At 48.1% G+C, this 22,827-nt stretch overlaps 1 protein-coding gene across 1 annotated transcript in view; it reads left to right on the top strand.

Annotated features, from left to right (window-relative positions):
- The window catches only part of LOC122372281 (cytokinesis protein sepA-like), a 36,343-nt gene extending 14,228 nt beyond the window's left edge, over window positions 1-22,115 (top strand). Inside the window, exon 5 of the mRNA XM_043349271.1 lies at window positions 21,443-22,115. Coding sequence (XP_043205206.1) covers window positions 21,443-21,537 — 95 coding nt within the window. The 3' untranslated portion in view covers window positions 21,538-22,115. The remainder of the gene's footprint in view (window positions 1-21,442) is intronic.
- The last annotated feature ends 712 nt before the right edge of the window (window positions 22,116-22,827 follow it).

Raw genomic sequence — 22,827 nt, 5'->3', positions numbered from 1 at the left:
ACATGTAAAACTCGAAAAAGTGAACCGAGGTCACCAAAGGTCAATGACCTGACCTGACCTTCAGGTGACTTTGACACCCACCCTAATGCATGGGAGCAACATCAAATCACATGTTTGAACGTTTGAAACCACGAAAAGCTTGCAAAGGCGCGGCTAATGCGAGCCGACATACGCCGAATCGCGATTCCGGCCAAACATGGTCTCGGAAAAGAGGTCTCAGGTCAAAGGTCATTTGGGTCAGGGTCATGAAATTTTCAGGGTAGGTGTAAAATTAATCAATGCGAGGGTACTGAAAGTTTCGTGGCGATCGACCGCTTTTACGCGAGTTACTCGCGAAAAACCTTAGTGGTGCATCAACCCCCCCCCCCCCCCTGTGCCGGCGAGGGTTAATACATCTACATAGGGGAGACCCGGGAGGTATGGGCCGGTTTTGTGAAAAGGCAATTTTCTTCCAGTGGGAAGTGGCTAGACCCGGTTTTTCACTCTGTGTACGAGAAATTACCTTTCGCCTGCAAAGTGTGCCTGATATTAGGCATCTGGGATCAACTATTTTGTCTCGAGATAACTTTCATTAAATCATGCGCTTTTTCGATCCATCAAAATGCACCGGGAGATATGGGCCATGGCCCGGGAGCTATGGGCCGGTGCCCTTTTTCATATTCTTTTCTCGAACTGAGAACAATACTCGTAGCTGGTATCTACCTTGATCTCTCTTAGCCCTCGCCCGCACATGGGGGGGGGGGGGTGGTTGCCACCCCCCCAGGCAGTCTTTCTGCTCTGCACTCAACATTTGTAGAGCTAGAAGGCTGATTTTTCGTATAGCTGCTCGTCTATCCTTTCTTGATGTCCACTGAAAATTTCAAGTTTCTGTGATTTTTGGTTTCGGAGATATGACCTTGTTTTTCAGGTCATGTCATGACCCAAATGGCCAATTCTCAACATCTTGCGTTTGCCATGGGCCTTGTGAGCTTTTGACACCCTGATTTCGGCCTTTTTTGCCAGTATTACCTCCCACCTATCATGGAACATGTTGTTCGACGATGTACAGGGGTCAAGGTCAGGGTCAAGGTCAACCTAGGTCATCTAAGATAATTGCGTTTTAGGCAAGCTGAATTTACTTTTTGTGAAGTTTTTTGACTGCATTTTTGGTAAAAGCTTCTCAGATCATGATTTCATGTGATATGGACCCAAAAACAATCGGTGCACACATCAGTATACACACAGACACACACAGACATACAAACACATATAATTGACCTTGACCTAACTTGACCTGAAATGACCTCAGCAGCAAAATTCTGGTCGGATAGTGTGACAAAGAGGTTCTAGCTGGCTTGGCACCAGAAAACAGCATCGTTATCGGTATTTGATAAGCAGCGCACTTGATATCCAACGGTGACCCAAAACAGCAACATTTTTTAGTTTGACCTGACCTGGAAGGTCAATGACTGACCTGAGAAGGTAAAACTGGGTATCATTGGATTTGTCTCTTCCCAAAGAATCTTTTTGGTCTTTACTGCTAAGCTCTATCTCCAACAGGAACGAAATGGCGCGGGGGGTGGCAACCACCCCCCCCCCCATGTGCGTTCTAGGATGGGAAAATGGCATGTGCGGGCGAGGGTTAGAGCCAATGAACCGCATAAGCGGCCAACAGCTTACTTCATGGGGGTCACGTGGGCACTGATATGTATTTCGGTAAACTCAATGATTCTCCATTAAATAAGATAAATAATATTTTTTTTCGAATGAAATTTGTAGTTAAATTTTCGACCTTGCGCGAAAAAATAAAACTTATTGAAGAGGACATTAAAGGAAGGGTGCCACCTTTTGGACACAACGCAGTTTTTACAAGATTAGCCTCACATGAACCTAAAAACCGGCTTCACTTACCTATGCTCGAGACGGTCAGCATTGAATCCGCACGTGAAGTTATCATTTGCGAGTTTTGCTGCCAGCATTCGGGCAGGCAAAAATCTTCAGCACTATTACCTCGTCGTGTTAAGGGTATTTTATAAAACATGAAATCAGCAAAGGTATGTATAAAAGTTATACTTTTGAAGCATGTTTTATCATTTTGAAAGGGTATATTTTTTCTTTATGGTATACACTTAAGTTTTAAAATTTTAATTGGGAAGTTTTTCTAGTAAGTTGCATGAAGGGTGAAGGGTTCCATAGATCTCTTAAGCATTGTAAAGGAAAAACCTTTACTCGACTTATTTGATGTTCTTTAACTGTTGGCAAATATGGCCAACAGTTACCTACTTGGTTACCTACAACTTAGTTCAAATCATGTTATCTTCTTCCTTTTTATTTGTTCATCTTTTTGTCTCAGTTGCGCCATCAATGCAAATGGCAGAATGATATGTTGCCATGACAACAGGATATGCCAGCCGTCCTAGCTGCCACATCAAACGACCTTGAGTTGTAGTGGTGATATAAACAACGATCTTTTTTTTGGCCAATGTATTAAATGCAATGTTTCGGTTTTTTGTATATTGTGGACGCGCTAACCACGTCTAAAAATTCAAATAAGTAAAATAGATTCATAGAACAAAAATTTCGGAAGGTGGCACCCTTCCTTTAAATGAAAGCATCATTTTATTGATTTAGGATCAACGAGGGTGGGTGGCCCGAACCTCCCGGTTAGGAAGCCAGAATGTGCATAGCACCTGGGCTCATAATCTTGCAAGAAAGCTTCAAATTGTCTATCCAGTCTTAATTTGCATGCTTTAAACTTTATATTACCGATAGTCTGACATCATAAAACGAGCCTGGTTCAAAACTATCACGAATTTTAAATCATGCGCTTTTTCGATCCATCAAAATACACCGGGAGATATGGGCCATGGCCCGGGAGGTATGGGCCGGTGCCCTTTTTCATATTCTTTTCTCGATACTGAGAACAATACTCGTAGCTGGTATCTACCTTGATCTCTCTTAGAGCCAATGAACCGCATAAGCGGCCAACAGCTTACTTCATGGGGGTCACGTGGGCACTGATATGCATTTCGGTAAACGCAATGATTCTCCATTAAATAAGATAACTAATATTTTTTGTTCGAATGAAATTTGTAGTTAAATGTTCGACCTTGCGCGACAAAAATAAAACTTATTGAAGAGGACATTAAAATTTTATTGATTTAGGATCAACGGGGGTGGTTGGCCCGAACCTCCCGGTTAGGACGTCAGAATGTGCGTAGCATCTGGGCTCATAGGGGAAGTTGGGGGAACGCCGAATACTTTTTTTCTGACGCCCGTAGCACGCAAGGTAGACAACATAAGCTATTCTTGTTGGCGTCATTCGAGAGGCCAGTCTTTTGCCTTTCAAACATACCAGGCGCATTTGATGAATTCGCATACCGTTAAGCGCACAAACTAAAAATATCAAAGAAGTGACTTTTTCGGCGTTGCCCCGGACTGCGGGGAAAGCCGAAAATGGGAGAAATGATCTACGGGAATGCCGACATTGATGTTTTGCCACTTCATCTCAAACTTTATCCAGAATTTATCAAAGCTGACACGCGTTTTAAGAGCTTGAGGACGCTTGGTGCACACTGGAAGTTATAATTGTGTGATATAATAAGAAAATGCCAGGTAAATAATTCCTTATAGGTAACAGGCCGTTGTGTCGGTTGAAAGTGTAATTTGAGTGACTAAAAATTCGCGTTGCAATTCTACAGCAGTAAAGTCCACGTAGCGTGCTTTAACGTGCGTAATTGCACGTTTTCGGCATTACCCCAGCCAGCCATACTTTCATTTGCAGGCCCATAACTTTTCAACGTGCCGTATAAATTTCAAATAGGCAGCACACTTATGCAAAGACATGCTGAAGATTACTTGAGCGAATTGGCCAGACAAACGGTAGCATAATGAGTAAGAAATGCAGCTTCAAAGGCGCATGTAGTACAAGGAACGCGTACCTTGAAAACGCTCTTGGCGCCCTCACAGCCGAAGTATTCCGAATGACGACTCGTAACAAACATGCGATAATTGTAGTCACTTAAGCTTCAGAGCATCACTGACAGGTGGCATCCATGTCTTACGGTTTTCGAAATATCTCGAATTTCGGCTTTGCCCCAACTCCGGCATTGCCCCAACTTCCCCTAATCTTGCAAGAAAGCTTCAAATTGTCTATCCAGTCTTAATTTGCATGCTTTAAACTTTATATTACCGATGTTCTGACATCATAAAACGAGCCTGGTTCAAATTTATCACGAATTTTCTGTATGTACCGTATTTTACTCGAAGAGGGCAAAAACGCTTTATCACCGCTCATTGCCAAAGAAGACTGAGGCAAATTTTAGAAATCGCGTGGGTTGTATAACGGAATGGCTGCTACCCTTTTACGCGGCCAAATGTGTAAAAATACGCAACACTTCTTCAAAACTGCGATGGCCCATACCTCCAGGGGGCCCATACCTCCCGGGTCTCCCGGTGATCGTCGTGGCACGCAGGGGAGGAGCTTCCTGTACAGTTGGTGGGGCGGCGGTCCCACCAACTTGCCATTTTGCTCCACCAATAAGTGTTTTGCCCCACCATTTTAAGCTGATTTGCAGGACTTTGTTGCTTTTCAAATCAATCATTGAGGAGCTTTGGAATGTCTGTGTTATGCAAAATGTTACTTTGCCACGACAGGAATCTGGAATTGATTCAGTGTTCATTTTATTCAACTTGACAGTCGGACAGTGAAGGTTTGATGCCTTTTCGCCCCACCAACTTCCCCGGAAAAGCTCCACCTATGGTGGCACGTGTCACGCGAAAGCTGTTTTGTTGAAGTAGCACTTTTGAAAGACCTAAAACTTTCTAGTAGCCGGTCCCGTAGCTCAGTTGGTAGAGCGTTGGACTCCGCGTGGTGAGAGCACGCGTTCCCGGTTATAACAGTCCGGGTTCGAAGCGCGACGGGCGCTTGACATTTATGAGCCTCCTGACAGGTTGGTTGCGGTTGGTGGCAGGCCGTGGCCAGGCGAAGTCAGTGAGGGGACCGGCCGTGCGCGGCTATGTGCGCACGTTAAACTTTGGATTCTAAATTCTGCCATAGAATTGGAATTGCGCGATCGGAGGGTAGAGGGCAGTGTCACCGCAACAAGCTTCGCTTAGCGGTGGTTCTGTCCTTGTGAATCCTTCCTATCAAAAGGTTCGGACTAAATTTATAAAAAAAAAATCACAGATGATATCATTGGGCATTTAGACCAGGTCCGGTCAGGTCAGGTCAGGTCAACCAGTAGAGGTCGTGACGGGTATTCGTAATACGTGTCAACCGCCTCTGAGAGCTTTGTAACATGTTACGAAGGCACCAACACTACTTCGTAAATGTTCAAATGGTTGCTAAATTCGAATTCAGCTCCAAAAACTAGCCTAGAAACATGTAAAACTCGAAAAAGTGAACCGAGGTCACCAAAGGTCAATGACCTGACCTGACCTTCAGGTGACCTTGACACCCACTCTAATGCATGGGAGCAACATCAAATCACATGTTTGAACGTTTGAAACCACGAAAAGCTTGCAAACGCGCGGCTAATGCGAGCCGACATACGCCGAATCGCGATTCCAGCCAAACATGGTCTCGGAAAGTAGGTCACAGGTCAAAGGTCATTTGGGTCCATCTCATGAAATGTTCAGGGTAGGTGTAAAATTGATCAATGCGAGGGACTGAAAGTTTCGTCACGATCGGCCGCTTTTTACGCGAGTTGTTTATTCGCGAAAAAAAAACCTCCGGGGATGGTTGCATACCCCCCCCCCCCTGTGCCGGCGAGAGTTAAGCAGTAAGTTATGCCTTACGAAAAAGCACTTTTGGACAATTGACATGTTATTGAGACATGGAAGAGCAGTTAAAACAGCTGCAATGCGTCCAGTTTTACAATAGGCAATCGATTGGGATGCAACATGAGTTTTACCGGTCAGGTCATGAGCTCGACCTTAAAAAATGTTCATCTTTGGAGGTCAAATTACACACCATTCTACACCATTGGACGAGAGAGACATGATGCTAGCAGAACTGATTGTTTTTAATGCCTATGTACCCACAACAATGACAACAATGCACCGCTGGCGCTGGGCTACGCTTCGCTTGCGTTCCAGGACCGTAGTGACGTCACAGGAAGGGACGCGGGCGGACCGCTGATGATCCGCCCGCTGTCAAAGGGCGGGCTTGGGTTTGACGGGCGCACAATACGCGGCCGCGCGCGTGTTCCTGGAAGCGATAGCGAAGGCTCGGGCGTCGGAAGGGTTGGACGCTTTGACCCTCTCCAAGACCTCCCGCTGTTACTGCCAAGGTTACTGCTACTGAGAAGGAAAATAAGTAACGGTGGTATTCACACAGGCTTTTCACTAATTTCTGACGTTTCGCACGTGTCGTCAACAATCCGTCCCCTAGAGATAGGTACTTGCGCGAACACAGGTAACCGGACTGTTAGCTTGAAACGCCGCAAGGGAAAAACATTCTGCTCCATGGTATAATTTCTTCCACGTGTGACCGGTCTGGAGCCTTTTCGCATTAGATCGATGCGTGTTTTTATCGATATAGGATCTCCATCGATCTTAGAATTTGCGATCTGAATGATGGGGTGGAGCAAGATTAAAATGGGTCTGAGCCAGGACAGTAGAATCGGAGTTGGACCCAGAGTCACCAAAATCTTACCAACTCCGACTCCGGAGTAGATTCGACATCGCTAACTGAATGGTTCAAAGTCATATCTATAGGTATGACTCCGAAGCGGAAGCCAGTATGCCGAAAAATATCCGTTTTCACGACGGGCTTTCTGGCTAGTGGACTTATATAATATATGGACTAAATCTACAAAAAATCTCTTTTACAGCAAATATGTTCATACTTCATATCATGACTTTATTTTAGTGTTTTAACCCTCGCATGTCACGCATGTGTAGGGGTAGTTGGACAGGACCCGCCCCTTCGGTTTTTCGCGAATAATCTCACTCAAAAAGCGGACGATCGCGACGAAACTTTCAGTACCTACCCCAGAGTTGATAGATTTTACACATACCTAACTCTTTTTCTTTTATGACCTTGACCCCAATGACCTTTGACCCCTGACCTTTTTCTCGAGACCATGTTTGACCGAAATCGCGATTCAGCGTATTTCAGATCATATTATCAACGCGTTTCCAGTCTTTTTTTTTGTGTTGTAAACGTCCAGCATGTCAAATGTTGTTCGTCCCATGCATTACGGTGGGTGCCAAGGTCACGTAAGGGTCAGGTCAAGGTCATTGACCTTTGAGGACCTTGATTCACTTTTTTGAGTTTTACATGTTCCTAGCATCCGTTTGATCATTTACTTAGTAGTTTTAGTGCCTTCGTAACATGTTACGAAGCCGTCAGTGGTAGTTGACACCTACTATGGATAGCCGGCAGGACGCCTACTGGTTGACCTGACCTGAACTGACCCGAGCTAGCCTAAATGCATGAACTCATAATCTGTGATCAAAACTGACATAAAATACGTGATCGGCACCCCAAAAACTCCATAACAGCTTCACTTTATGAATTTCTAACAGGTCCCGAATTTATGCTTTTGCACCAATCTACATTGATAACTACAATCTGTTTTATTTTTTTATTCATTTATTTACTTGTTTACTTATTTATTTGCATAATCGCTAACAGAGCTATCTCCACTTGCAGGCGAAGTCAGGCTTAAAATCAGTTAAATGAAGAAAAAAAACAGCGTAACATAAAATAAAATACTGAGTAGGGGAAAATGGGGTAATTTGGCCGATGGTGTAAATTGACCGCCCCCACCTGTACGACGTCTGATAAAAGTGAATGAATTAACTCTAGTCCCTATTCATTCGTCATGGGTAGAACTAACTCGAGGACAAATGTCAAAATTTTCCCCTCGTAGCTTTGTTCACAATTAACCCGCGCCCGGGTGGGCAACTTCGCCATGGTGGGGGGCTTGTTTGGCCACATCAGATTACCTCAGAAAGAAAGCAAGCTAGAAAGACACAGTAAAAGCTATAGATAGCTCGCTGAAAGATCTTTCAGAATCATATAGGTCATTTTTGATCAGGTTATCGCTGAGGTCACTAGAGGTCACCAAAGATAAAAATTTTCACGATTGTTGTACCCGATTTTGACAACTTCTCACAAATCGGCGCATAAGTCGGGAACCAATAGGGCTACAGCATTGCGGAAAGAACGCATTCGATAGCTCTTTCAAAAGCCTTTCTGAAAAAAATGTTTCGGATTTGACCTAAGGTCAACGGTTTTGCCTCCAGAGAGCAAAAACTATCAAAATAGGACGTTTTTCGGAAAAGTTTCTGTGTCATAACTTTTAACTCCAAGCTTGCATGACGTTGATTTTACCGGCATCGCGTTTTTCTCGTCGGGATGCGTCGAATGAACTATATCTTGACCTGAAAAGGTCAACTTGAAAATTTGACCTCAGGTCAAATCACTGAAAAGGTCATGCTGCATGTCATTCGACTTCTTTTGCTGAACTGAACACATTTATGGTGTTTTCAGCGCTCTAGCATGTTTCTTTCTAAAGTTATTGTCAAAAAGCTGTTAGTAACGTTTCATGATCTGGGATGACCTCACGGGCATAATTGAAGTGGTCACAGGTACAATTTTCCGGTTCAGTGTGTCATGCTTACCTATGTCACGGTGTTTGAGGTTGTTTACGGCCAAACAAAGAGCATTTTAACTTTCCCCCATTGACTTATAATGGAGAGGTCGTAAAATTTAGTTGGTCACCGATATGAAACTTCCGAGATATATACTGATTTCCTCATGCAAAAGTTTGAAAGTTTGAAACGAGTTTCAAACTTCTGGGATGTACACTGTAGGAATGACAGAACCATAAAGTTTTTTAGAGGTATGGTTACTTAAGTTAACCTGGTGACCTGACCTTACGTGACCTGGGATCAAAATTTTCACACACCATGCGAAATTGATGTATGATAAGCTATACAAAGTTTCGTTGCACGCGCAAAAAACTGGCAGGTGTGGCCAAAACGCCCCCTCCTTCCAGGGGCGGATCCAGAAAATCTCCAAGGGAGGGGCCATTAGAAACCAGGAGGCCCCCCCCCCATAATCCCACCTGTTGGAGGCCCCATCTTCCCACTTGTTGGGCCCCCCCCAAAAAAAAAACTGCGTCTATTGAGCTTATCTAGCTGTTCAGGCAACATCTCAACATCTGTGCAGGCTTGGAGGCCCTCTGTGCAGGTTAGCAGGCCCTGTAAAAGTGGTCATCTCTGTGAGTATAAGAGACCTCCAAGTTATGAAAAGCTTTACCAATCTTCTAACAAAGAAGTCTTCTCAGCTAGTCTTCTAAGAAATAATTAAGTGGGTAGGTTAAAAAAAAAAACTCATCGGATTTCGGCCACTTTATTTTCAGGAGGCCCCCTTTTCAGCTTTTTAACTTTTTAACTTTTTATTTTATTTTTGAAAAAAAAATCGGCCAAGGGGGGGGGGGCCATGGCCCCCATGGCCCCCCCCTTGTATCCGCGCCTGCCTCCCTCCACCCCCGCCACTCGGGCGAAGGATAATACATATTATAAAGCGTGAATTTCTTTAGAAAATGGTAAGCTTTACTTCCTTCTTCAGTTCAAAAAGTTAACTATGATAGTTAACTTTTTGAACTGAAGAAGGAACGTTTCCGAAATATATTCATTGATTTTAGGCTAATTTTTTGGTTTGTTTAAAGATAGTGAGCATAAGGTTATTCTTCTACGAAGCTTTACTTCCGTTTAAAAAGTTGTAGGGGAAGTTGGGGCAATGCCGGAGTTGGGGCAAAGCCGATATTCGAGATATTTCGAAAACCGTAAGACATGGATGCCACCTGTCAGTGATGCTCTGAAGCTTAAGTGACTACCATTATCGCATGTTTGTTACGAGTCGTCATTGGGAATACTTCGACTGTGAGGGCGCCAAGAGCGTTTTCAAGGTACGTTTCCCTTGTACTACATGCGCCTTTGAAGCTGCATTTCTTACTCATTATGCTACCGTTTGTCTGGCCAATTCGGTCAAGTAATCTTTAGCATGTCTTTGCATAAGTGTGCTGCTTATTTGAAATTAATACAGCACGTTGAAAAGTTATGGGCCTGCAAATGAAAGTATGGCTGGCTGGGGTAATGCCGAAAACGTGCGATTACGCACGTGTTAAAAGCACGCTACGTGGACTTTACTGCTGTAGAATAGCAACGCGTATTTTTAGTCACACAAATTACACTTTCAACCGACACAACGGCCTGTTACCTATAAGGAATAACTTACCCGGCATTTTCTTATTATATCACACAATTAGGTATAACTTCCAGTGTGCACCGCGTCCTCAAGCTCTTAAAACGCGTGTCAGCTTTGATGAATTCTGGATAAAGTTTGAGATAAACTGGCAAAACATCAATGTCGGCATTCCCCGTAGATCATTTCTCCCATTTTCGGCTTTCCCGCAGTCCGGGGCAACGCCGAAAAAGTCACTTCTTTGATATTTTTAGTTTGTGCGCTTAACCCGCGCGGGGCTGGGGTCTCCAGCCGAACGCGCGGGGCTGGGGGGGGGGTAAATTTTACCCCCCCCCCCTGTTATCTCCCGAACTAATGGTCCGATTTGGAAAATTCAAACGCCAATCGAAAGCTCTCATCACGAACTATTAAAAACATGTACTTGATTTAAAGTTTGAGGTCAAGGTCAAGGTCAGGTCAAGGGTACAAATTGCAAGTTTCTACAGTATCGGCCTTGCACCGTAGTGGCCGAAGAATGGAGTCATGGACTGAGACTGATCGCCCAAAACGTGTTCATAGGCTACCAAGACAATATTCGTTGCATACAATATCATTCAGAGGTCAAGGTCAAGGTCAGGTCAGGTCAGGTCAGGTCAGGTCACCAAAAAACAAAATATAGAAAACGGCATGTGCGACACATGTTTTATGGGTCATTTTACTCATAGAATTCAATAGGCACACTCAATAAGTGATATGGACCACCTCTGGATGAATTTCAGGTCGAGGTCAGGTCAAGGTCAGGTCAAGTGAGGTCAAATTTTGAAATTGGTTGTTAAGGCCTAAAAAGGTGTCTATCTGATGCAGTTTTTCACGGCGAATCGAATGGTGCTATTTTTGTTTCCGTACGAGGTCTAGAACTTCCAAAAAAGTCATTTTTCAAAAAATTTGTGTGTCGTGACGTCATAAAATTTTGAATAACTCCCACATTTTTGAACCGATTCTTCTAAAATATGGTATGTAGGTGCACATAGACCACTTCTCTGACATATATTCCGGTTTTTTCGATAGACTTAAAATTTTGGATTTTATAATGATTTTCCCAAAAAAGTCAGTTTTTTTTAAAAATTTAGGCCAAAATCCAAAATTTTCAAAAAACCGAGATAGCCATTTGATAGACAAAGTAAAATTACGTATAACCTTTTTTGTTACGTCTTGATTCCTTTAAAAATGAAGATGTTAGCAGCGTTTGAACTTTTGCCGTTTTTGAGGCGAAAATGGCGAACATGACGTTACTAAAACGTCAATTTCTCAAAAATTTTCCGACGGATTTCGCTCAAATTTTCAGGGAACGTGTCAAATTGATGTAAGAAAAGGTACTGAAATTTTGGCGGCGCTGCGCGCCGCCGTTTTTGAGATATCGCAAAAATTCGCGAGGGGGTTAAAATTTACCCCCCCAGCCCCGCGCGGGTTAAGGGTATGCGAATTCATCAAATGCGCCTGGTATGTTTGAAAGGCAAAAGACTGGCCTCTCGAATGACGCCAACAAGAATAGCTTATGTTGTCTACCTTGCGTGCTACGGGCGTCAGAAAAAAAGTCTTCGGCGTTCCCCCAACTTCCCCTATTTCATGTAGTATTTGGGCTGTAAACGAATTCCGACGTTATAGCGCCATTCCTGGGGGTGATCAGCGGTTCCAAGAGCAATATTATCTAGTTCCGTACAGCCATGACTACTTTACTTAGACAACAATTTTCAGAATGGCAATGTGGGGTTATTTGGCCGGGACTAGCGGGCCAACTTGGCCGGTGCGCCCAAGGTCACTATGCTGGGACAGCCGAGTTGTCATGGTCAATTATACCATAAATGACATAATTCATGACCAACTTTAACTACATGGACCATTCATGCCTTATTTCCTATTGGGCAACTGTAAGGGCATGTGACGTCATCAAATGTTATTAAACGTTTTGTTTTGCTAATAACTCCGTACAGAAAAAGATACAGCCGCGCAAATGGTATTATTGTGTTCAGCTCGTCAAGGCGCATCGAACGATATACATGATGACCTTGAAGACACGTGACCTTGAGGTCAAGCGACCTAAGGTAACGTGACCTGAGGTCAACCCCTTGGACTATTTATGACTGATTTTTTTGGAAACTATGACCGCTGAGTCAACTTCCAAAATGCGTCAACTGCGTCATAGGACACACGTCATTGCTTAATCTGAAGCTGACTCGCCTATAACAAGAAATCCCGACCTCAAAGTAACACCGGCCAAAATGCCCCACACCCTGGCCAAATAACCCTGCTGGTGGGGCAATTTAGCCGCTTTGTAGACATTTGTAATACCTATACGCCACAACTTCAATATAAAAGTTACCCTATCATTTCAAGTTTACTGTCCAGTAAAACAAAATGAATGCGACACCTGCCAGCGTTGAGGAAATGCCGAAATATATCTTCAATTTTAAGTTACATCATTAAAAAAAAACGGCAAAATATCCCCATTCTTTCCTACCATAGTACCTATACGTTTAAACCTCGCCGGCCGAGGGGGACCCCCCATAAGGTTTTTCGCGATAACTCCAAACACACTGGCGATAAAGAGCTTTAACTTGGCATACCTGACCTTTGATTCAAGCCGGATCTTTTGACACCAACCGCATTTTCAGGTCAGGTCACTGAACTATGACGTCATAAGGAAACTTCTGCACGGTCGTCAGATGTCGCAACTTCGCAACGCCCTCACTGCCGGAGCCCAGAGTAGCTTTCACGCAGGGAAATGAAACTTGCATGATCTAATATCCATTACGAGTCTCATAACTTGTATGTCTCGGAATTTCCTAAAGGTCATATGAGGTCAGGCCGTTTTCGTGACCTCACCATTATGTCAATGGGGAAAAATGAAAACTGCTATTCTGGCGCCGGGAACGATCTCCAACTATCTCAAGTACACAGAATCGTGCTTTGATGCACTCCTTGCAAGGAAACATGCGTCAGTTTTGCAATTTTGACCTTGTGTGACGTCATTAGGGTCATATTAGTTTTTCGTCAATAACTCCCGAGCAATTTGAGCTAGCGAGTCGGGAAAGCAACCAATGGACTCAGGAAGACCTGCCAAATCGAATGATATGCGATATAACCTACTTCGACCAATGCCGTGACCTGGGGGCGCTGACCTGACCGTGACCTGAGGTCAACACCTTAAGTTGACCTCACCCAAACAAAAAGTATACCAGACGACGCGCCTGAGCGAGGCGAACACGATGCTGCTAAAATCGCGGCTCTGCGGCCGTTTTTTCTAAGCTATTCACCAAAAACGGAACCGTACCTTGGGGCACTTGACGGTTTCTCATCAATATAGTATTCATTCTGAGGGATTAAATATTTTTGTTAGTCCATGACAACTGCCAATAGCAATCCGCGCGTCTGAATTTTTTTGTCATTTTTCTTCTGAGCGTCGACATATTTAACGATATATTTATCAGCGTGTTGGAGTGGGCCATCACCGGCCATGTAATAAAATGAGTACTGTGTGGGAAGGGGTAATAATAAAAATATTGCCCTCTGTGACGCCACTGTAGCTCTCGGGCGACCAGTACAGTATGGCTACAGAGAAAGTCACTCAAACCCCCTGCCAGACCAACACCATCCATATAATATTCAGGTCGGTGGCGAAATAAAATTGACCGGGTACATCGTTGATGTCCTCGATAGCATGCAACTCGGCATCAATCTGCCTCATGGGGGCCAGGGCAGCCACCAGGTCCGGGGTCTCGGCGTCCTCAGTTCCCTGACGCAGGCTAAAACAGTGGATGAGCGTTTGGCTAGAAGGGGGCGGATAACTGATAAGCTCAACTGTCAAGTTAACCCGCACTGTGCTGATGGTCATAGTTTTCCGTGTCGTGCTGAGGGGGAGGGGCGTTTTCACACGTTTAACTCGGCTCCTGGGCCACGTGGTGACACGTGGTAAGTGGCATTCAAAACAGCGTTAAAAAATAATGAAGAAAATAGTTAATCGTTTTTTAAGCCAGGTGAAAGGTCAGGCCGCCAAAGGTCAAATTTTGCCTATGTCAACATTTTTTCTTCAAAAAGCGGCGCACAACTCGGGAACCAATAGAGCTACCCAGCCGATAACTCAAGAACCAATAGACGCAGCAAAACGGACGAGGAGGCAAACGAAAGAACGCGACGAGACACTTCCGATGAGTACCTGAAAGTTGAATTTCAAGGTCACAGGTCGGGTCAAGGTCAGGTCAAACACATGACATTGGGCTTTAAGTAGCATGGGTCCAAAACACTTCTGGTGACCTGACCTTTGACCTGCCCGAAAAAGTGACCTAAGTAATTTCGGCATCATTCCTTACGCTTTTTCGAACGTCGCTTTCCCCGTATCGCTACATGGCCCAGGAGCCGAGTTAAAAGGGGGTGTTCAAACACCCCCGCCCACCAGCAGGGCGTGTACCTAAAGGACCCCCAGCGGGGTGCGGGTTATGAAATGCATGCATCATGGTCATGAAGTAGTCACAAGAAATTGCCAAGATTCCGTTCAAGATTTTGGAAACCGTAGAACGATAGGTAATCAAAAATCGAAGATGGCAATTTGATTGTTCATGGTAGGTATTGGCAGTCCAATGACGTTTACGGCATGTCTGTTTGTGTCTATTCTGTGATTTTTTACCTATGTTTTTTTTTTTAACAACATGTGTCGTTTTTTGTCGAAAACTCAAATCATGACGTCACTAAAACCTCGATATCTCAAAGAAATTTGTACTGATTTTTTTCGAAACTGTCACAATAAACTTCTATCAATTCCCTACATATGTACCTGCCTACACAAAATTTGGCAAAAAAAAGCATCGTCCCTAATCCTATGCTAAAATTCTGCACCAGCAATATTCCAAAGGCCGCCGTCCACTGCGACGGAATTCCGTCCGGAGTCCGTCCGGAATGTCGCCGCACGCTGGCCGCATCCGGTCCGGATGCGGTCCGGATGCGGTCCGGATGCGGAGAGCTAATAAATGTTTCCTATCACTTATTACCAAATAAAATATTGCAAGTAACCAAGTAACTCAGCTGCTCCCGGGTCATACGCAGCGCCTCGCCGACTGAGCGTAGCCAGGCGACTAGCCAGCCCGTCACCGCAAGAACGGCGCTACCCCCCCCCCCCTCCCTCCTCCCGACCCCGTCCCCCGACCGGCGCGGCATTCCTCGGGCCACAATAGTGAGGCTCCCCTCCCTCAGCTGACCCGTCCTCAGGTGCGGTGTGGGTACACTGGACAAATACCTCTGCCGGGGCTGACGGGGTCCATGTTTGAACAAGGGATTAAGGGAAGCGTTCAAACATCTCAGACGGAGTTTTCGCCGAAACTACCAGCTAGCGCCATCCACCGGTGAACGGCGGTACTAAACTTCATTCGCTAGTTCCCGAAACGACACACCATCGGCGCCAGGGTGGTCAGCGCTCGACTGAGCCACTCACAGCGGCTCAGCGGCGGCGGCGGGCCGTCCGAGGGATCGGCCGCCGGTGAGGGGGTCCCCGTCCCTTCGGCCGGGGCAGACTCGGTTGGCGCGCAGGTCCCGCCGTTCGGCGCAGACTGGAGTTCGCCGCCGTCCGCCACCCCTGCCGTTGAGCTCTGGCCGTTCGCCACTGCCTCCGTCGGCACACCGCCCGGCACCTCACCGGGTGACGGCGACTGGCCCTCCCGCGGGGCCTCCTCGGCTGCCCTTCCGCAGTGACCGTTCGGAGCGCCCAGACTGTTCTCACGCGCCTCCACAGCCTCTCCGCAGTTCTCCGCCGGCACAGAGCTCTGCTTCTCCCCCACCTGGTCCGCTCCCGCCGTCCCCGGCGCACCGTTCGGGGCTTTGTCAGCACTCTCCCCGACCAGTGGCACCAGCCCGGCCGGCGCCGCGTCCGCCTCCACCGGTGACGACGGCCGGCCGTTCACCGTCAGCGGGCACGGCTCGTCCCCACACGAGTCCGCAGCGGCCGCGGCGCCGGCGCTGTCCACAATCAGCGCGCTGAGCCGCTCCGAGAGCTCCTCCGCGGCCAGGTCGGCCGGCGGGTCGGGGCTGACCGAGGCAGGCGGCTCGCCAGCCGGCGGGTCGGGGCTGACCGAGGCGGGCGGCTCGTCAGCCGGCGGGTCCGGACTGACTGAGGCCGGCGGTTCGTTCAGCTCGTCTTCCGTCGAATCCCCACTGACCGAGGCCGGCGGCGGGTCGAGCTCCGACAGCAGGCTGAAGATGATATCTTCGGCGGCGGGCAGCGAGAGGTCGAGGAAGGGCTCCATGCGGTGTGTGCAGGCCATGCAGGCCTGACACACCACCAGGCTGACCAGCTGGCCGCTGAAGATGGAGTCGATGGTCGTATGCGATACCTGGTGGCCCAGCGCCTTGGCACGCGCCTTCATGTCGTCGGGTACTTCCTTGGGGTCGGCCTTGGCCGGCAGCCCCAGACCGAGCAGGATCTGCTTCTGGTGCCGCCGGAGATCCTCAAGCCGCGCCTGCTCCATGAGCGCTCGCAGCAGCTCGTGTGCGTCCTGCTGGTCGCAGCCCACAAACTGGGGCACCTTCAGGGCGATCTTTCTGAGCAGATGACTGGGGGAGACGGTGGAGCCGGTGCCCGTGATGTGCATCTTCTTGAGAAAGTCGCACAGCGAGGCGGTGATGGGCCCGCCCTCCGGCAGCACCAGCTCCATGGTCTCGCCGTCAGCGCTGACTGTGACCTTTCGTCCTGGGCGGCTGCTGATGTCTAGGTAGTGCATCAGGTAGTAGCACTGGCTCAGACACTGCAGCACCGAGTTCAGGTAACACGAGTTGCCCAGGTTGATCAGACCCTTGACCTTCGGAAGTGACTCGTTATCACAGTCCGCTTGAGCCTGTTTCTCCTTAGCGGAGGCGCCCTTGGAAGACTTGGGAGGCGGAGTGTCCTCCTTGGATGGCGTGGCCCCGGGACGTAGAGTTCCCTGCTTTTTCTTGACAAACTGCACAGCTGCGTGAAGTTTCTTATTACTCTTCAGTGACACTTTCTCGTTACATGTGAAACACCAGACGCCCCAGTCGGCGGCGGCATTGACGGCCAGCGTGTGCGAGTCGGAGCGCGGCGTGTTAAAGTGCTGCGTGGCGTGCCTCGCGCAACCCTGGTGGCCGCACTGCATGCACAGCCAGACGCCGTGCGGCAGCTGCGCGCCCGACGGCACCGACCGCTCCTCCCCATCCGCGGGTGCCGTGCACGGGGTCGGCACCTTCTTGTCGCAGGCGCCGATCCGCCGGTTCGACTTCAGCTGCCGCTTAATGTCAGCCAGACTGACGCTCTTGCCCACGTGCTGGCACATGCTTATACCATTGTTGGGAAGTCCCATGTTCAATGGATCCAGTATCTCCTGTTCTGCTGGTCTGGTCGTAGGAGACGTGGTGGTTGGTAGCTCCGGTGGGAGCTTTGCTTCGGTGCCAGTTGAGTTTGTGGGTGGCCATGGAAGTGATTTTGGCTCAATGTTGGCTCTGTGACTCGGCCTTACATTGACGCTCGCAAGTCGAACGGCTGTGGCGTTGCCGCGCACCACCGCCACAGACACGCGCTGCATGAGGCGTTCAAAGTCCCGTCGGTCTCCTGTGGTCTTCACAATACGGCGGCCGAGCTCCTTCAAGAAGGAGTAACTGTCCGGGCCGAGCGCTCCGGATGTCTCTACGGCGACAGGGCGGAACAGATAGCGTCGACTTATGTCGGCATAGCGATGGCGCTTACGCCTCTCGGCGACGGTTGCAGCTGAGCTCGCACGGGCCGCGGATGCCTTGACTGACGAAGCGCTGAACGTGTCGACGCAGGTAGCGTCCCAGACGAGGCACTTCCCTTCTGCATAGGGGAAGGTCGTCATGCCGTCAGGGCGACGTCCGTCTCCGCGGTCTAAGCCGGCCGGCTCGAGAACAGACGTCATTCCAGCGGTTGATAGTCCACGCTTGATGACGCTGTTGAGTTCCGCATGGCGTGGGAACCGGCCAGCACTCATCTGGCAGCACAGGCAGTGCAGGCCTCGCTCGTCAATGTCGGCTCCACAGCGGCAGCGGTGAGGAGCACATATATCTGCTCCCACCCGCAGGGCGACGGCCGTCCGCAGGGTGTCAGGGTCGAGCAGCGTGCCCACGCTGGCGGCTGGGAAGGCGTTCAGCCAGGCACCAGAGTGTGGTTGTGCGGCAGCTCGGAGTCGGGCTCGGTCAACATCGGTTTTGCTGTCTTCCAGCAGCCGTTCACTGATTCTTGCTGTCTCAGCTCGATCCCATTCTCTTTGGTAGCGCCGCCTGTGCGCTTCCGGTGGAGGCAAGCCTGTGCGACGCTCCCACTCTGAGATCAAGCACCTCGTTAGCTCACTGACGCGATTAGCGGCGGAGCCGTTAACCCGCGACCTGGTGGGGGGGGGGCTATTTTTTGCCCCCCCTCCAGACTTTTCGATATATCTCCAGAACCGCTGCGCCGATCGTCACCAAACTTTCAGTACCCTCCCGGACATCAATTTTACACATGGTGACCAAAAATTTTTCCAAAGGCTATGATAGGTTGGCCGGAAATGACGTCAGAGTGACGTCATGTTCTGCCGTTTTCGACCCAAAAAAGGGTTTCGCGGGAAGAGCTGTCAGGCCTATAGCTTTGCAAATACAGAAAAATGATAAGGACATGAAAGCTGTAGAATTGACAGGGCTACAAAACTGCTATCTCGGATTTTTGAAATGTTTGGATTTTGACCCCCAAAAATCAAAAAATAATTTTTTGGGATATAATGATCAAAAAATCCAAAAAGTTTTTTGAATTTCGCAAAAACCGGAATATATGTGATAGTCCTTACCGCCTTCCATCCACATACCAAATTTGAGATTGATACCTCTTTTTTGGCGAAGTTATAGCGAAAAAACTGTTCAAAATTGATGACGTCAAATTTTCAAACTCAATTTTTTAGCAATTCTAGACCCCGTAGCGCAAAACAAAGACCACCATTAGACTCCCCGTGACAAGCTGCATCGAATCAATACCCATTTTATGCAAAACTATCAACTTTAAAATTTGACCTTTTTTGGCCTGACCTTGACCTGACCTTGACCTGACCTTCACCAGAAAGTGACCTAAGCCGTACCTGATAGTCTTATAACCAACACCATTGAGTTGGAAATGAAAAATTGGCCATAAAACATGCATCACACAACCTTAGTAAAGTTGGGCTCATGTGACCTGACCTGTGACCCTTGGTGACCTGACCTGTGACCTGACCTGGTATTGTCAGTGACCTCTAATAGCAACATATCTACTAGGCAACTGACGCCCTATCGCTGATTCTCGACAAAATGCGTTTTCCTCGGTGTTATAGCGCATTCCCTAGAAGACCCGTGAACGGTGAAACATTTCATCTTTGACCTGACCTGTGACGTCATCGGTGACCCCGAGGTCAATGAAATTTGGTTTCCCTCGACAAATTTGACAGGCCTTTCGAACGCCGTTTGAATTTTGCGGATCCGTCCAGTAGTTTCGGAGATACGAGGGGGGGGGGGGGGCAAAAAATAGCCCCCCCCCCACCAGGTCGCGTTATAAACAGACCCCACCAGGGCGCGGGTTAATGGATGCGATCGTGTCAGCGGATGCTACTTGAGATGCGAGGTGAGCAGGAAGGGCAACGTCTGTTACTCTCCTTACGCCTAGCCCACCGAGGCTGATTGGCAATGTCGCTTGTCGCCATGAAATGTCACGCAGTTGGACGTTTGTGATCACTTCCATGCCACGGCGAACTGCTTCGTCAATCCTGTTGAGCAGGGCGGGGTGGCGGTAGGCTGGAGAGCTTCGAAGAAGGTACAACAGGCGAGGAAGGGACACGTAGTTCTTCAGTAGGAAGAACGCCTGATGTGCCTCGTCCAGAGCCTGAAGGCGCTTGATAAGCTTCTCTACCAGGAGCTGGCCTTGTAGAAGCGCACGTCTTGTTTGAGCGTCATGTACAGGCGCACCAAGCAGCTCTAACTCATCCACGGGGACTTCCCGGATGTCGGGAAGAACACTTTGCAGCATGTGCAGGGCGCTGAGCTTGGTATCGTCGGTGAAGCCTCCCAGGAAGGTGACTTCACACTTGCCTGCGTTTATGGCGAGCCCCACTTCGCTCATTTCTGCCTTCACTTGTTTGATACTGGAGATGACGTCAGATGGTGGGCCAGCCAGCGTTCCATCATCCAGGTACCAGGTGTTTATTTCTGTGTCTGGAGCCCTGGTGGCAGAATCCACTGTCAGAGAGAACAGCAGGGAGCTCAACGGATCGCCTTGCTGGACTCCTGTCTGAGAAAGGATTTTACTGTCGCCGATGAAAAGTGGCGCGGCGTTGTTGTAGCCCTGCCATACAAACGGGTATATCTCTGGCGCACGAGTTTTCACAGCTTCCAGCATCGCATCTCTGCGCACGGTGTTGAAGGCATTGGAGATGTCCAGCTTCACGATAACTCTGCTGTTTTCGGACGCTTCGCATTCGTCGATGTATGCTCTGGTGGCGTGTACTGCCGCCTCGCAGCCGTTCCTCGTGGCCACACCAAGCTGTACTGGTCGCAGCTGAGCTCCGATGGCCGCCGAGACGGCCGTGGCGGCGACCTTGCCTGCGATTCGGCGATACACACTGCCGACAGCGATGGGACGCAGGCCGCCGTCCTTCTTTCGAAGAGCAATCAGCGACGCGCCAAAGAAAGCTGGTGTTGCGCATTCCGGAAGACGGCCGCTGAGCGCCAAGTTCGTGAGCGCTGTCAGAGCTGTGAGTAGGCGAGCTCCAGCCTCGGCGGTGTGTTTAGTGAGGAGGGAGCGCAGGTGGGCGGGGCGAATCCCATCCAAACCTGCACTGGAGCTCGGCGGAAAGGAGTTGATCGCCTTCAAAACGTCGGCCTCGGAAGCCACTAACGGCACGTGGATGTCGTCAGGTGGCGGAACGTTTCGCAGGTCAGTGGGCGGTTCTGGGTGCTTTTCTGCTGTAAATGTACCCAGGACGCTGTATATCTATCCTGAGCTTGACGACTGTTAATGTTGGGTTTGTCTATAATATATTTCAGAGCCGGTGACTGCGGGGCCTATGGCTTGTTCCAGAGCCTCTGACAGTGTCTCTGAGTTATGATCTATCCCAGACTCTCTGACAGTGTCTCTGTTCTGTTCCAGAGCCGGTGACGGTAGCCGTCCACAGCGGTCCCGCCGAGCCGGCGTCTGTGGTGGTGTGTGTATTATCCCAGACTCTCTGACAGTGTCTCTTCCTGTTCCAGAGCCGGTGACTGTTGCGGTCCACAGCGGGCCCGCCGAGCCGGCGCCCACCGCCGTTCGACCCACCATAGCCATCACTGCCGACGAAAGCGACTAGAAATGTCCAAAGTGCGCTGTGAAGGATCGGCGCCTGATACCCAGTCGTTTGTCCAGCCTATAAGCGATGTAAGTCTACATCAGAGGGTGACGACTGGTGCAGGGTAGCTGTGGCTTAAAAAACTGCTCTCGTGAGGTAGAGCCTCGGTCAATCTCAGAGGTAGGGCTGACTGAAGCTGATACCTGTGCCCAGAGATCTGAAAACTGTTGTACTGTTACAAGATGTTGGGCTTGGCTTCTTCTTGAGCAGACTGTTACGCTTGTGATCGGAACATTTCCGGCAGCTATTCGTGTGTGATTCGAGATCCGTTCGATGCTACGATTGGACGGCACAAGACATGATGCTCCATAAAGACACTGAATTTATTCCAAATAGTGCATGCAACGTCTGAACAATGGTTAATTTTGAGCACAATATGATTTATATTTTACCGTCAAGAAGTGTTGCTTTTTTGCCCGGGTTCCTTATTTACAGTTTCTGTGAATAAGTTGCAGTCATTTCGCCGGACATTTCAGTAATCAACGCCAGTGTGAAATAGCTACGAACGAGATTGTTGGCTAATAAACCTGTTTTTATAAGAATTGTGTTCCTTTATGAAATAAGAAAGGAAGTCCCAACTCCCAACAACTCGAATAGTTACGTGTCAATCATGGATTGTGTCATGCGACATGGCCGTTCTGTAAAAAAGTAATGCATATTACAGAACACACCATGCAAGCGTTACCTGGAAGCAGCATGGCCTTTAAAGGAAATAGTTCACTTTTTAACATGGGTTTTGAACTGGAATAGCAGTTCCGTAGCTTGGGCTGAGACGAGCATAAATCAGGAGCTTTTACAGCCCAACGATCACCCTAGGCAAAGATATTCTATTTCTCGTCCCGAAAAAGGTGTCTTGCGTTGAGGATGTGTGCCTTGCATATATTTCCATCCAGTATGAAAAGAGCATGGGTCCCGAAAATTCTTCAGAAACTAGAGAAATTATCCACGAGAACTCTAAAGAAATTCTCGTACTGATCAATTAGGACATTCAGGGGAACATTATCAGATCGAGCAGATCGCCCAAATGCCGGTGGCTGCGATAATTTCTCTGTTTCTGAAGAATTTTCGGGACCCATGCTCTTTTCATACTGGATCGCGTGTGCCTTACAGAAACTGAAAAGTTCTTCCTATATCAAAATATAGAAAATAATATTTTGTTATAAAAAAGGTTTTATTTTCTTTGCTGATTATTTTGAACATAAAAAATCATAAATCCGTTGCAAAAAAAATAATTTCGTGAAAGTGAACTAT

Source organism: Amphibalanus amphitrite, unplaced genomic scaffold (assembly GCF_019059575.1).
Source record: "Amphibalanus amphitrite isolate SeventyFive unplaced genomic scaffold, NRLGWU_Aamphi_draft 001339F_arrow, whole genome shotgun sequence".
Lineage (NCBI taxonomy): Eukaryota > Metazoa > Arthropoda > Thecostraca > Balanomorpha > Balanidae > Amphibalanus > Amphibalanus amphitrite.
The sequence above is the reverse complement of the archived record's forward strand: the minus strand, read 5'-3'. Positions and strand labels throughout refer to the sequence as shown.